We start from the raw sequence: 15,245 nt of genomic DNA, 5'->3' as shown, positions 1-15,245 counted from the left end.
AACGGTGGCGTTTAGAGAAGTCACTAACACAAAGTCTGAACCCGTACGCGATTTTGCTTAGGTTTTGCGGAGATGGCGACGGCGATAGTGATGAACGGCGAATCGAAAAAGCAACCACGGCCAGGTCGCGGCGGCTTCCAAGGCCGTGGACTAACGGAGGAAGAAGCTAGAGTTCGCGCCATATCGGAGATCGTCAGCACCATGATCGAGCGCTCCCACCGCAACGAGAACGTGGACCTAAACGCGATTAAAACCCAGGCTTGCCGGAAATACGGCCTAGCGCGAGCGCCGAAGCTAGTGGAGATGATAGCGGCGCTGCCTGACTCAGAGAGAGAGACTCTCCTCCCGAAGCTCCGCGCTAAACCGGTCCGAACCGCTTCAGGAATCGCGGTGGTGGCGGTTATGTCGAAACCGCACAGGTGCCCCCACATAGCGACGACGGGGAATATATGCGTGTATTGTCCAGGTGGACCTGATTCTGACTTCGAGTATAGTACTCAGTCTTACACTGGTTATGAGCCTACCAGCATGCGAGCTATTCGAGCCAGGTGAAAGAAGAGTTCAACTATTTGTTGCTAAGACGTATTATAAATTGAAATTGTTTTGAACTGTAATTGCCATTGTAGATTTTTGATGATTTGGGAGATAAAACTTTTAGATTATGAACAAGAATGTAGATTGTTACTCTCTCTGATGGAATCTAATGGATATGGGATTCTTATATTGAGATTTTGAACATTGAATTTCTTTGTTCTGTTTTTGTAATTGAGGATGCAAGTTTTATGTTTATTATTTGTGTTAGGTATAATCCATATGTTCAGGCAAGGAGCAGGATAGATCAGCTGAAGCGGTTGGGTCACAGTGTAGATAAGGTTAGAGTTTGATATTTTCTAATATTAATTTCAGTTTTGAGGGCAGATGGGTTAACTCGTGATTTGAATGACAGGTTGAGTTCATTTTGATGGGAGGTACTTTTATGTCGCTTCCTGCTGAGTACAGGGATTTCTTCATACGGAACCTTCATGATGCTTTGTCCGGATACACTTCTGCCAATGTTGAAGAAGCTGTTACTTACTCTGAACATAGTGCAACCAAATGCATTGGCATGACGATTGAAACGTGAGTGTTGTTTAGATTAATGATCCTACTTTTAGTTTCGTGTTCGATTGCTGTTTTCTTTTTTTCATTGATCAATTTAAATGGAAGAGTGAAATTCAAATCTATGAATACAATTTTCTAATATGTTGTATAACTTATCCAGGAGGCCAGATTACTGTCTTGGACCTCATCTAAGGCAAATGCTGACTTATGGTTGCACCCGACTAGAGATTGGTGTCCAGAGCACATATGAAGATGTTGCCCGTGACACAAATAGAGGTCATACTGTTGCTGCGGTAGCCGACTGCTTCTGCTTGGCTAAAGATGCTGGTTTCAAGGTGATTACTCTTTGATGAATATTTTCTAATAGTTCGTCTTGACAGCTCTTTCACTTTCTATGTTTCTGTTCATTATTTAGCAGTGAGCCTTTTTCTTCGGTGACAGCTGCTATAAACTACTTTGTTTTGTTTTGCTTATAGGTGGTTGCACATATGATGCCTGATCTTCCTAATGTTGGGGTTGAGAGAGACATGGAAAGTTTCAAGGAGTTTTTCGAGAGTCCGTCATTCAGAGCGGATGGGTTAAAAATATATCCTACCCTTGTGATACGTGGAACTGGCCTTTACGAATTATGGAAAACTGGGAGGTATAATGTTCTAACTTACAAGAATATGCTACAAGAGAAAAAGCGCTAATCATGGTCACTTTTCTGCAGATACCGAAACTATCCACCTGAGCAACTTGTGGATATAGTTGCAAGGATTCTCTCCATGGTGCCTCCATGGACACGTGTTTATAGAGTTCAGCGTGATATCCCTATGCCTCTGGTTACGTCGGGGGTTGAAAAAGGAAATCTCCGTGAGCTGGCTCTGGCAAGAATGGATGATTTGGGCCTTAAATGCCGTGATGTTCGCACTCGCGAAGCTGGAATTCAGGTGCCAAATGTTTTTTTTTGGTTTTTTTTTCTTGAATACTGAATTTTCGTAACAAATATGTACTCATATGCTCTGAGTACAGGACATTCATCACAAAATCAAGCCAGAACAAGTAGAGCTTGTTCGTCGTGATTACACTGCAAACCAAGGTTGGGAGACATTCCTTTCATATGAAGATACACGCCAGGTACGAGCTTCATAATCTCACATCCTCAAGTTTCATAGGATAGTACTGAGAAGGCTAGTCAAGAAACTACTACCCTATCTGTCTGACTTCAGTTAGGGGCTGTTTTATAAAGATCTCAGGCTCCTTCTCTCTCATTAGATACAATAAGTTATGTTTTATCTAAAGAATATAGATGTTTTTGATTTAAAGAAAAGGAAAATTATCAAAAGATTAGGTAGGACACGGGGCTTGTTTTTTAAACGTATCAGCATCTATTTTACTGTTGTATACAGTGAGTTTGTGTTTTTTGATTAATATATCTATCATACATAGGTGAACTTGTATCCTCAGTTTCATTTTATCTGTGTGGACGCAGGACATTCTTGTTGGGTTATTACGTTTGCGTAAATGTGGTAAGAACGTAACTTGTCCAGAACTCATGGGAAAGTGTTCTGTTGTCCGTGAGCTTCATGTATATGGAACGGCTGTACCAGTTCATGGTCGGGAGGCTGATAAGTTGCAACATCAGGTACGCTTAGATGAAATTGGCACACTCAATTATATGGAGGTGTTGTATTGTGATTAATCTTCTGTCTAATTATTTGCAGGGGTACGGAACACTTCTGATGGAAGAGGCAGAGAGGATTGCTAGAAGAGAACATCGCTCTAACAAAATCGGTGTGATTTCAGGTGTGGGAACCCGACATTACTACAGAAAGTTGGGTTATGAATTGGAAGGTCCTTACATGGTGAAGCATCTTCTTTGAGATTCCTGTTCAACTACTAAAACCCCAAAATTCGTAAACGTTTTTGTTGAACTATCCATGTTCCCTTTTGACTGTACTACTTTTGTTTTATCATAAAAGTTATATGTTGCCCAAAAAAACTATAAAAGTTCATTACAGAGAGTTTGCGGCGCAATTTCAAAATTTTGTTATAGAATTAAGAATGTTTTCGCTGGAAATAGCACAAACTTTAATATAGAAAACATCTGACATTGCAATACAAAGTTCAAGATTTAGGAAGTGTTATTGGTTTGTGTATTTTAGTGGATTTAGATTTCTAAACAATATCTAATGTTATTAGTTCTATGGTTTTAAAATCCATATATTAATCTGAATTTAAGATGTAATTCAAATCAAATTCAATGTATATTTCCACATTTATATGATTTTAAAATGTATTATAAGTCTAAACCAAATTCAATGTTATTGGTTTTATGATTTTAAAATAGATTTTAAAATAATTTTTTCTTATGCAATATCAATGATTTGATTAAGGGTCTGATTAGAAATTGAATTTCAATGGATTCATAGGTGTTATTAAGACCAAAATACAAAACAAAAAATATTGAGTTAAGCCTGTCATTTGGTTTGATTTGTTCCATTCTATGATCACCACTCATATTCACCAAAGCCAACTTCGATATTCTTGATTTCTATGATTACCATTTTAATATCATATGTTTCTACTTCAAAAATTCTATTTAACCCAAAGTTAGCAAAGAGAGCATGTAATCAATTAAGAACAACCGTAGCAACAAATATGTGGAAGAATTATATATGTTATGAGAATAACATATGATATCTATGGAAAAAAAACACCTGATTTTTTATATTTTTTGACTTCTATTATAAACTAAAATTATTATAAGATTTAAAACAATCCATTCATTTGATTTAGAAGTCCATCTGATTTATTTTAAAATGGACTTGTCTGATTTGAAAGTTTTGGATATAAACAGTAAAACAGAAAAACACACCAAGCTAAAAACAGAGTAAAAGATCAAAGCCAAGCTAAAAACAGAGCAAAAGAGCATACTAAAAACACAGTAATGTGTTCTCCCGTAGCTTCTTTCTCAACAGTCAATTTGTTTAGTTGCGTCATTCTCTTGTCTCAATGATTCAACTTGGGTTTAAGAAGGCTACACAAACAAAAACAGCTGCATACGTTAAGTTAAACTTATTCATTCATGATTCATCTTTGGTTTCTTCATTAAAAACATATAGTCATTATTCACTGAAATTCAGAAACATTACCTCTCTAACGAGTTGGGGTGCTTCTGCTGTTCCGTCCAAAAGGAGTCGTGAACCACTCTGTTTTGTAACAAACCAATATGCATCCAATCACTAATCCGAGTACAAATCCTATTGCAGCTGCAATCCAGCAAAACACATCTTCTTCTTCTTCTTTTTCTTCCTCTACCTCTAGCCTTTCATATGGTGGCGATAAGGGCGTGTGGATATCACTGCAATCTTCGTCAAGAGCAGGACCAAAAAGTCCTGAATTGTCTTTGAAAGAAGAGCAAGCCTGCCTTCGAAACTGGGTGCCTCCTGGTACTAGACCTACAAGCTGGTTATGGGAAAAGTTCATGTACGCAAGGTACGACAGATTCCCTAACTCCTGTGGGATTTCTCCTGAAATATTGTTTTGAGAAACGTCAAGCGACTCAAGAGCTGTCAGGTTTTCCATAGACGATGGGATGTGTCCAGTGAAAGCATTGTTTGACAAGTTGAGCACGTGAAGCTCTTTCAGTAACCCGATGGACTTTGGAATCTCTCCTTCGAGTCTGTTTCCGGAGAAGTCGAGTGCTGTGTAGATCTCTAGAATGCGGACCAGCTCCATCTTTATCCCTTTATTCATCAAAATCATCGAATCATGGTAATAACCTTCCCCAATATAATTTAGATTGGACCCATCTTCGTTCGTCTCACGTGATGACATTTTCCTCCAGTTCACAAAGTAATCTGATGGTAACATCCCACTGAAATGATTATGCGATATGTCGATGATTTGCAGCTTAAGGAACGCGGCTCGATGGACTGGTCCATGGAAAGCATTGGAGCGTAGGACAAGAACTTTCAACGCTTGTAGAGAATTCAACCAGAACGGAAACGTGTCATTGATCATGTTGCTTTCCACATTAAGAACTTCGAGAGCGGAGAAATGTACCAACGATCTCGGAAGCTTTCCAACTAATTGGTTATGACCGACGTCGAACGACCTTAGACTTTCAAATGCATTCCCTAGAAGACATCCACTAAGACGATTCTGACGCACGTTCAGAACTGAAAGAGTACTCTTGAGGTTTCCCATACAGAGAGGGATTGGACCGCTGAGGTTGTTGTTTGATAAATCGAGGGTTCTTAGAGAGTGCAACTCACATATGAGAGAAGGAACTTCTCCGGAGAAATTGTTATTGGAGCCAAACAGGTGCCCCAGGACAGATGATAGTTTGCGGTTCGTTGATCTTTCAAAACCTATGAAAGTGTTGTTGGAGAGATCCAAGTAACCAAGATTTGGTAGCATCCATAACCAACCAGGAACTTGACCTTTAATCTCGTTGTTGGAAATGTCCAGAGTCTGGAGTAGTGTCTGTGTTCTTAGAAGCTCTGGAAATTCGGTAATACCGCAGCCTGACAGGTTCAAATTACTTATCATTACCAAAGGAAGAAGATCTGAAACCGTAGTTTCGTTTGTGGCTAAAACATGGTTTCCTGAGAGATCTAACAAATCGAGAGACTTGAAACACGACAAAATTGTACTCAAGTCAATCCTAGGAGTTGCCCTCAAATGAGATAAGTAAAGACGTTGGAGCGACCTGAGAAGCGAGAAGATACTAAAGTCAACATGGGCGTTCCAATGGGAGATGTCGAGAACCTCAAGATTGGCTAGCTTGGAAATGGAACTCGTGATTGGACCCTTAAATTTATTACTGCCCAGGCTTAACACTCGTAGCTTAGATGGGGAAGATATATTCCCAAACTTGAGAGATCCTTCGAGTTGATTATTTGTTAAATAAATAGAGGTTAGAGCGGGAAGGTTGAAGAGAGAAGAAGGGAGGGGTCCACCGAAAGCGTTGTCATACGCTGAAATAAACTCCAAGTTGGATAGGGAAGTGATGTTTGGAGGAAGAGTTCCAGTGAATCTGTTGTTGGAGAGTGACACGTAGGATAGCTTCGTTAAATTTAGTAGTGCAATAGGAAAATTACCACTAAGCTTGTTGGAATTAACAACCAAGTTGGTCAACTGGTTCAAAAGTGAGAAAGAAGATGGGATTTGACCAACCAGACTGTTCTCGCAACAGTCGAGGGAAGTTAAACGAGAGAGCTTTCCAATTGAGGATGGAATCTGGCCTGAAAACTGGTTATGGGAAAAATGGAGAGAGGTGAGGTGAGAAAGGTTTCCAACTGAAGAAGGGATTTGATCTGAAAACTGATTGTCAAAAAGTTGGAGATAGGTGAGGTGTGAAAGTTTTCCAAGTGAAGAGGGAATCTGACCCGAAAACTGATTACTAGAGAAATCAAGAGAGGTGAGGTGTGAAAGGTTTCCAAGTGAAGATGGAATGTGACCTGAAAATTGATTATCAGAAAGACTGAGAGACGTGAGTTGTGAAAGGACTCCAACTGAAAATGGAATTTGACCAGCGAAATGATTAGAGGAAAGGTCAAGAAACGTGAGATGAGAAAAGTTTCCAATCCACAACGGAATCTGACCCGAAAACAGATTGTTCGAAAGACTGAGAAAGGCGAGACGAGTAATATTTTCAAGCCAAGGTAGAATCTCACCGGAGAAACGGTTATTGGAAAGAGAAAGAGAGGTGAGACAAGAGAGTTTCCCAATTGAGGATGGGACTTGACCATATAAATAATTATTAGAAAGGTCCAGAGTTTTAAGAGAAGGAAGGTTTTGAAGCCTAACAAGACTGGTATTGGAATGAAACCGGCCGTGCAGGCAGCTGCAACTGAGGTCTAGCTTGATCACATCTTTAGACTTGGCATCACACGTGACACCACCCCAATAACAGCAGTCGCTGTTATTTCCCCATGACTCTGTCTTCGGATATGAGCCTACTATGCGACCGTTAATATTACAAAGCTTCGAAGAAGACCTCCGAATCTCAAACACTTTCTTGAATTCGAGAAGCACATTCCTTTGTTCCGGACGACACAAGTGTCTTGCTGTTGTAGCGAACGCAGTCACGTCTTGAAATTTGAAAATGAACAAGAAGAGAAAAGAAAGTGTCATATGACTAATACTCATTGTGGACCAAGAGCCTATCGTTCTTATTTTATGCTAGTTTAGTCTATTGAATATCAAATAGTGGAAAAGAAGGGTACACTGAAACATGTCATGGCCATCTCTTTATATACACATAGAAAGTTTCCACATAGGTAAATCCACCCAGCTTCACTAACAATCGTGTCTTCTCCCGAAGTGTTATTCACGTTGATCGAAGAGGATGCGCGTATTGGAGTTGTATATCAATTTCCACAAAATTTGCTTTTACTTTTTGTTTGTCGGGTCATTTTGGTTTAATTTTTAGTAACTGATTATTTGAAGGGTCTTTGTATTAAAATATTTGTTTTTCTTACATTGCAGCTGGAAAATAAAAAGATATAATAATAATAAAACACACAGCAGGAGTGATGACGGAAGAAAAGCACACAGCAGGAGTGGCTTCGTCGGTTTGGAGAAGGTGTGTGGATACACCAAAGCCGCACCCCACCACCAACTAGCCTCCACCATCACCAGAAAATCCTAATATCGGCGCTCCGCCCGCCATCCTCAAAACATGCATAAGCAAGGAGGGGAAAACCGGTGGACCCAAGCTGTAGCGGAAAAACTCGCCTTCTCACTAAAAAAACCACCTCTGACCGCCGTCAAATTAAAGCAGCACAACCACTATGAATCCTAATGGAGGCAACAAAGGAAGGCTTGGGTTGTCAGACCTTGGATTTGACCCCATAGAGCTACGCCGTGAAGCATGGACCTCTGCACAGACCGAGAAGCAACGACCGTTGACAAAAATGTGTTTTTGCGATTTTTGTGGAAAACTACAATTTTTTGAACTTTTTGAGAAACTATGTCATAATTATTTATTTGTCTAAACTTGAATATAAATATTTATTAGAATAAGGGAAAATTCTTTATTTATTATTTTGGACATGTTTATCTCCATCTAGATATACTAATTAAACTCATTTGGATGAGCCATCTAGATGAGTTTCATTTTAAGCTAAAATTTTTAAACTTATTTAGATAGATCATTTGAATTATTTCCATTTTAACACTAAACGAACATCAATTTTCATCTCTATCCAGATGGTCCATCTGAATGGACAAACGATCAAGCCTTTAATATACCATTACTTTTAGATCAAAATATATAATCAAACACTATAATTTATGCTTTACTTTAAGCTTTTTTTTACATCAACATAAACAGATTCTACTAAGATTCTGCCAACCAAACTAGGGACTCTATATCTATATGGATAAATAAGGTAGATCGATTTTGTGCATTACGTGCAAGAGTATCCACCCTTGAATTTTGAGTCCTAGGTACATTCTAGAGCTAAAAGTAGCAAAAATATCTTTTAAGCTTTGGACTTCCTCTAGGTGTAAAGCAAAAGCATGTTATTCTTCTGGTTATAAAACCATCTTCACCAACTGAAAAAATATGAAGCAAACATAACGTTAAATTGTCGAATATTTTTTATACATTCTATCGTCCAAATTAATACTTCCAATTCTGCCTGCAAGAAAGACTGAGAATCTCTAATGTTCCTTGCCCCATCAGATCCTCGGAACCTAGCAAAATATTGTACCATCCTAGTCTTGAAAATAAATCTCTGTCCTTCCATGACGCATTTGTATAGACCACCTTTCAAACTGAGTCGGGATTCTCTGTGTCTCCCCCATTTCTTTGAGATGGTTGGTTATCGCATGTATTCACTTTTCCCATTTGTGCTTCCTTCCAAAGTATAGCCTCTGTCTCTGCCACCTGATCCTTATCAAACCCACTAAACATTTCGCTCCTTTAAGCTTTCTGTTTTAAGTATATTAGTTAGAATTAGATGTAAATAATTTTGAAATAAACAAATCTCTTTGATATTAAATTTCCTAGACGACGGCCATCTTTTCTAGATTACTAGGTCGAAACCCACACTCAGGTATTATAAATTATAGACCAAGGTAGTGGAAGTTCCCACATTCCACTGATATAGTTATATGCCAAGTTAGCGAAAGTTTCAACATTCAAGTAATCTAAATTATATACTATGTAGTCTATGTTAGTGGAAGTTTCTTAGTCAATTCCTCACCAGGTTTGGGTCAATTCCTAGATAATGTTATTATACGTAGATTATTAGATACAAAAAATTTCAGAGATTTTATCAGAAAAAAAAAGTTTATCAGAGATTATACATCGGACTATTATGATATCTATGGAAATAACCCTTTATCCCATGTAATATTTACAAATATAGCACTACAAAAAATGAAAATTAAATTTTTATTAAGGGTAGTTTTGTAAACAGTGTTAGACTCTGCTATATTGATTAAATCTGTTTTCAAACATTGGAAAACAACCACATATTCTATCACGAATGAAAAAAATTGATTTTTGAAGTTATAGACTTGTTCTGTCACCCAATCTAGCATTTTTGAGGTTCGCCAAAAGATAAGCATGAACGATCATAAAGATTATCTCTATCATTTTAGCACAGCTGATCGTAGTCCGACAGCTTGAAAATAGTCAATACGCCTCTGAATCCATGGATATAAGGGAAAAGTTTAACCATTCAAACCAAATAAAAAATAAAATTCAGTTCGGATTTGGATCTCATCAATTATTCGAGCGAATCTTATATCTCTAAAACCGAAAAATCAAAACTGAATCGAGAACTGAATGGGTATCCGAATTTTTATATTAGGCTATATATTTATAAATATTAACTATATTTAGTTTTAAATAAAGAAATAATTTAAAAATATTTTATATAAGCGAAATATCCAAAATATTTTAAATTATCTTAATTATCCAAATTTTTATCCAAAAATCCAAAACAAAATCTAATATTTAATCCGAAAAGACTTTAACATTTTTGAACCTTAATTAACTAAATAACAAGAACCATGAAGCATGGACCTCCGCACCGTGAAACATGAAAGACACTTCTTAGTCATGATCGTAAAAGGTCTAAAGCTGATCATTCAATTTTTACAATTCAATTATTGTTACTGCTATAATTAAATCACCATTCACCAAGGCGGGGATAACAAGTAATTAAACAAACAACTTATATATTAAAAGGATTTGTAAAAAAACCTAAAGTTAAAAAACTTTTCCACGAAATTTTGATTTCAGCAGTTTAAAATTTTGTTAATATCATTGAAAAGGATTTTGATTTTGTGAGAGCATTCATATTGCATAGGTTTTTTAACTTTAGGTTTTTTACAAATTTTTAAATAGTATTTAGAAGAATGAGTATCTCAAATGTTAATACACTCATCCAAAAATATTTTCGAAATAGCTGAGATACTCAATTTTTTATTAAGTGATATTCATTTTCTTAATTTTTTTGAAAAACTCAAAGTTGAGATGAGAACCCATGCAATATGGTTTCCTTGAGATTGTTTCTTTAAGATCACCCCCATTATTGAAACTTAGATTCAACCGTCAAAAAAAAATTGTGGTCCAACGTTGACATACGAGATATATATGCACATAATTGGACTGTTATGATCAATTTGATCCAAATGATTCGAATCACCACAACCATTTTCGATTGAGGTGCTATCAAACTTTGCAAATCATGTGCCATCATGCGTCGTAAAAAAGATTCCACATCCTATATTAAACTTTTTAAATGCGTATAATATGAGAAAGTGCCATTTGTCAAAATCTCGTTAGACGAATATAACAAATACTCAAAAATAATAAATTCTTCAAAAACTGTTGCAACAGTCTCAAATAGTCGCATTAAGTAGACACGAAATAATCCAACTTTAAAACTGATATCCAACTGTATATATATGATACTTTTTGAAGAAGCTGCAAAACATCTATCTCTTCTTCTTTGCAATGCCTCCCTTTCTAGAGGTACCACTAGCCTCAGGTCTTTCTGCTTCTTCAGCCTTTTGCTCTGCCTCAAGTATTGCCAACTGCAGATTTACATTCAACCATCAGAACTTTGGTTACTTCAACTATAGAGAGAAAAACTGGAGAGACTAATCTGACCTCATCTAGTATAGGTTTGAGTTCCAGATACCGAGTTTCTGCAAGGTCAAAACCATCCTTCCGCAGCTCCTACAATGCCAATTTTACATGTGGATCATAATGTCAAAGACTCATCCTTAAAGACAGAACAAAATTGCTTTCATCAGATGCTCCATCAACACAGACAGAGATTAGCAGCATACCTTGCCAGTATGTTGGGTATGCTCGTAGGCAGCCATTTGCCAGTACATATTTGTGCGCTTATAGAAATCCTTCAAAGTTTCTCCAGGCTTCAAACACACAACATGATCAAATTAGCAGAGAGCTTCAAACAGAATCTCTCTTTCTCACTAAAACTCTTAAGCAATTATTACCACTGGGGTTCTCTGTGAATCTGAGAGTCCTAGATTAGCTCTGATCTGTTCTATCCGAGCTCGTTTCTCTTTTCTTCGGAGGGCTTTTCCTTCACCTTTAATCATTGCAACAACTTCTCCTACTTTCACCAATCCATCAACATCCATACCCTAGATTTTACATTGGCCAAATTGAGTCAAAGCCAACAAGACAAAGGGCTAAAAGAAGCTAAAAGAAGAGGCAAGTACCTCTACTTCTTCATCGTCATCTTCATCATCAGACTCTTCACTGTCTCCTTCATCTTCACTATCATCTTCATCCTCGTCTTCGTCCCCTTCTTCATCCTCTGACACTTCCACCCACTCTGTTTCAGTCGCCTGTTTTAAAGACATACCAATATTTTTCAATTGTTTAATCAACAGAAAAAAAACAAAATGTAGATTATTGATCTGGAACAAACCGGAATGATACACTTCCACTCGTCAAGTTTGCTAAGATTAAGCGAATACAAATCATCAAGAGTTATTTCTTTATCTTTAATCTCCATCATGCCACCATATATGTATAAGGTGTCCTTCCCAACGACCATGCAAGAATTAATACGTCCACATGGTTTTACAACCTGCACAAAGCAAAAAAACAAGTTGGCACAAAAGCTCATAACACAAGTTAACACAATGTTAACGAACAAACCTCTTCAGAGACAGACACTTGTGGATCTAGTCTTCCCTTTAGAGCTTTACTAGTACTTCCTTCAACCGTTAGACATGCTGCCATACGTTCAGAGATCCCATCGGAAGAGCCTGCCACATCACCCATGGCCGACGGCGATTCACCCTCTGCTGAATCCATCTCATCATCATCATCATCATCATCATTAGATGCCATAGATTTGGCCTCTAAATTCTTCTTTGCCTGTAAAAAAAATGATGATAAAACGTAAATACAGCAGGCAACAGAAACTCTAGTAGACAAAATCATTACCTTATCTTTTGATGATTTCTCTTTTCGTAGCTCTATGGGGTACCAGCGACGATTATCTAACTGGAAGCCATAGAGTTCATTTAAGAATAAACTCATCATTACATCACCTGCGCCAATAAATCACACAGGTCGATGATAATTCAACTTGACAAAAAAGAAAAAGGAAACAAGGATATAATCATTTCCTGACCTTCCATTTCCATGTCCACAACACCACCAAACAGCAAAGCACGCTTTTTGTGGACACATACCGAAAACCCTGCACGGGAGCTAGGAGGCATCCCAATTTTCTTCACCTAATTACAGCAACAAGTTTTATTACAATACAAAGAAAGAAAGGAGTTCAATCAAATTGCAAAATCATAAACGAACTAATTGTAAAAGTACATACTTTGTTCCATTCCCAGGTTCTGGGATCAAGAGACCATAAATCTGCATGAACAACTCCTTTCTCAGAGCTCTTCTCAGATGAGACTTCTTTTGAATAACCACCATATAAGAATATCTGTAGCATAAGAGGCTTATCAATAAATGGTCATGCTTGGAACTTTGGAAATGAATCTGTCTTTTTATATTTGTTTTTTTACTCAGGAAAAGAAACAGCGTTTTTGACTCAGGGATATGAGATAGACATGAACATCGTAAACTAACCTCATCTTGATAAACAAAGAACTGGAAACCGCTTCTAGCTGTAGGCCACATGGCACCAGGCTTAGGCTTTATTTCTTGCCACTATCAAAGAGACACCATAACTATATTCAGTAAACAGGTTTGGAGAGGTAAGGTGGGTGGAAAGTTGAAACTTCTTCAATGGAACGTAGGTTTTACCTTGTATTGGTCCAGATCAAACACATAGAGATCATTGTAGTACCTGCAGGGGATTGCAGAAGTAAACTTAGAGATAACAGTGACATTAAGATCCTAATTCAGTAGTAGCTAAGATTTACATTTTTTCACTTTCATTAATTGAAATTGCTTACAAAAGAAAATGTCCCAACCAAAATAATTAAGCATCCAGGGGGGTAACAAAAAGATGAAAAATTACCAACCAAGATAACACATTATCATGATATATTTCTTACGCAATGAGTAAATTACCTTACTTCACGTAGTGTGTCATAGAAGCCACCAAAAATTATAATCTTGTGCTTGTATAATACCTGGAGAAAGAAAAAAAAGAAGTTAACGGGTTGGTTACTAGAGGGGAAGCAAGAGTTGAATAGTTATAATTAGATTTTCACTTTGCAAACAACTCAATACAGCAGAATGCTACTATATATATACATATTCATTACAAAAGATAGTTTGAAAATTAAGCAGAAAACTGGAGATATTAGTCTCAATGTCTGATGTATGGATAATGTACAGCCAAAGCCTAGAATATTCCTCATGTTTCATTGAGAGGGGTAATATAGCATATGCAAAGTTATTCCAGCAGTATGTTAGAGACTACATAGTTTAGTTTTAAACATACATCAAAAACATACCATACGATGACCAGAACGGGGACTAGGACATCCCTTTAAATTTAACTGTTCCCATTGGTTAGTTTTCACGTCCAGCATCCAAAAGTCCTACATTTTAAAACAAAAGTTAAAAGTATGAGAAACAAAAAAATAATAATAGTAATAGACTGATAAAACACATTAATATGCAACTCTCACCTTGTAGTGATGGAACCGCTCTTGGTTTGGCGATGTAAATTCACCACCTAATCGATAAAAAGAAAGAGGCTTACAAATATGAACGGTAAGGAATGAAGGTGAAAGAAAAAAATACCAAAAATGTAGAGATAATTCTTCCAAGCAACAGCCTGGTGAGAGCTGCGAGGAGGAGGACTGTTGGGGCTTGAAACTAACTTCCACTCCTGCTTATCAACATCATATCGGTACAGATCACCATACACATACGTCTGCATTCACACCAAAGAACAATTTTGAATTGAATCAAACACTTATGAACAAGTGGAATAAGGACAACAAAGACCAAAAAAAATTGAAAGCTAACCTTTTGGCCATTGTAGAACTCGCCGCCATAGAGTATCAACTCAGTCTCTTTCAAAGGATTTATAGTAAGCTGCATAAAACACGGACTTAGCAAAAAATGAAATGTTTTAGATAAAAAGAAAGTTTCAATCTTTAAAAGCAAAAAGCCTAACCGAGCAGTTGGACCTAGGAGATGGTGCTGGAACATTTTCCTCAATAAGGACCTCTTTCTTCTTAGCTTCTTCCTTCTGTATGCTCAACTGGTAAAAACAACATACAACATTAGACCACCTTCTTGTTGTTGCAGTTACTCTACTAAAAAGTAGTCTCTTTTAATCAATAAACAAATCTATAAAACTATGAGCGGAACCCGATGAGAATTTCAGACAATGAATAAGAAACTTTAAGACAGAACATAATGAAAACAAAAGAAGCAGAGGAAGAGAGTAAATACGAGGATAGCGTCTATGTCGTCTTCAGGAGAGAGCTTCTTGCCTTCTCGTCGAGCTTTCTTCTCCTCGGCCTTGGCCGTTTTCCTCTCAGTTTTCTCCTTGCCTTTGCCGGCCTTCTTCGTCTTCTTCCCCATCTTGTTTGCAGGAATGGAGGCTGAGAGCGATTACAAGGGAAGTAGCCCTTCTCCTTCCTTCTTCTTCTTCTACCGTTTGTGCTCAACAAGGGGAACGTGGCTTTTACCTACTTGGGCCATTTGCTTTTTTTTA

At 37.4% G+C, this 15,245-nt stretch overlaps 3 protein-coding genes across 3 annotated transcripts; 1 reads left to right on the top strand and 2 right to left on the bottom strand.

The window, feature by feature from the left end:
* LOC106388421 (elongator complex protein 3) lies at window positions 1–3,107 on the top strand. Its single transcript, XM_013828495.3, has 9 exons — window positions 1–548; window positions 803–872; window positions 947–1,119; window positions 1,262–1,436; window positions 1,578–1,744; window positions 1,814–2,033; window positions 2,116–2,220; window positions 2,576–2,728; window positions 2,808–3,107. The coding sequence occupies exons 1-9, from the start codon at window positions 73–75 to the stop codon at window positions 2,964–2,966; spliced, it is 1,698 nt and encodes a 565-aa protein (XP_013683949.1). The 5' UTR covers window positions 1–72; the 3' UTR covers window positions 2,967–3,107.
* A 216-nt stretch (window positions 3,108–3,323) lies between these two features.
* LOC106385840 (receptor-like protein 34) lies at window positions 3,324–10,773 on the bottom strand. Its single transcript, XM_048775963.1, has 2 exons — window positions 4,239–10,773; window positions 3,324–4,123 (listed from the first exon to the last, which is right to left on the bottom strand). Exon 1 carries the CDS (start codon window positions 7,240–7,242, stop codon window positions 4,243–4,245), a length of 3,000 nt encoding a protein of 999 aa, XP_048631920.1. The 5' UTR covers window positions 7,243–10,773; the 3' UTR covers window positions 3,324–4,123; window positions 4,239–4,242.
* A 131-nt stretch (window positions 10,774–10,904) lies between these two features.
* On the bottom strand, window positions 10,905–15,225 carry LOC106388420 (kelch domain-containing protein 4). The gene is made up of 19 exons (XM_013828494.3): window positions 14,981–15,225; window positions 14,700–14,786; window positions 14,549–14,617; window positions 14,321–14,453; window positions 14,206–14,252; window positions 14,029–14,115; window positions 13,640–13,701; window positions 13,370–13,412; window positions 13,193–13,273; window positions 12,933–13,046; window positions 12,732–12,837; window positions 12,542–12,648; window positions 12,251–12,472; window positions 12,018–12,179; window positions 11,806–11,934; window positions 11,578–11,727; window positions 11,407–11,493; window positions 11,225–11,293; window positions 10,905–11,148 (listed from the first exon to the last, which is right to left on the bottom strand). Exons 1-19 carry the CDS (start codon window positions 15,110–15,112, stop codon window positions 11,050–11,052), a joined length of 1,986 nt encoding a protein of 661 aa, XP_013683948.2. The 5' UTR covers window positions 15,113–15,225; the 3' UTR covers window positions 10,905–11,049.
* Between the last annotated feature and the right edge of the window lie 20 nt (window positions 15,226–15,245).

This window comes from Brassica napus, chromosome A3 (genome assembly GCF_020379485.1).
Source record: "Brassica napus cultivar Da-Ae chromosome A3, Da-Ae, whole genome shotgun sequence".
Lineage (NCBI taxonomy): Eukaryota > Viridiplantae > Streptophyta > Magnoliopsida > Brassicales > Brassicaceae > Brassica > Brassica napus.
This window is presented reverse-complemented; position numbering and strand designations above follow the sequence as displayed.

Coding starts and splice junctions, on each gene's coding strand:
- LOC106388421 (XM_013828495.3), top strand. CDS start 73: ATGGCGACGGCGATAGTGATGAACGGCGAATCGAAAAAGCAACCACGG. Junction 1,120..1,261: donor ATTGGCATGACGATTGAAAC/GTGAGTGTTGTT, acceptor TAACTTATCCAG/GAGGCCAGATTACTGTCTTG. Junction 1,437..1,577: donor CTAAAGATGCTGGTTTCAAG/GTGATTACTCTT, acceptor TTTTGCTTATAG/GTGGTTGCACATATGATGCC.
- LOC106388420 (XM_013828494.3), bottom strand. CDS start 15,112: ATGGGGAAGAAGACGAAGAAGGCCGGCAAAGGCAAGGAGAAAACTGAG. Junction 14,787..14,980: donor ACGACATAGACGCTATCCTC/GTATTTACTCTC, acceptor TGTTTTTACCAG/TTGAGCATACAGAAGGAAGA. Junction 14,253..14,320: donor GAATTATCTCTACATTTTTG/GTATTTTTTTCT, acceptor TTTATCGATTAG/GTGGTGAATTTACATCGCCA.
- LOC106385840 (XM_048775963.1), bottom strand. CDS start 7,242: ATGAGTATTAGTCATATGACACTTTCTTTTCTCTTCTTGTTCATTTTC.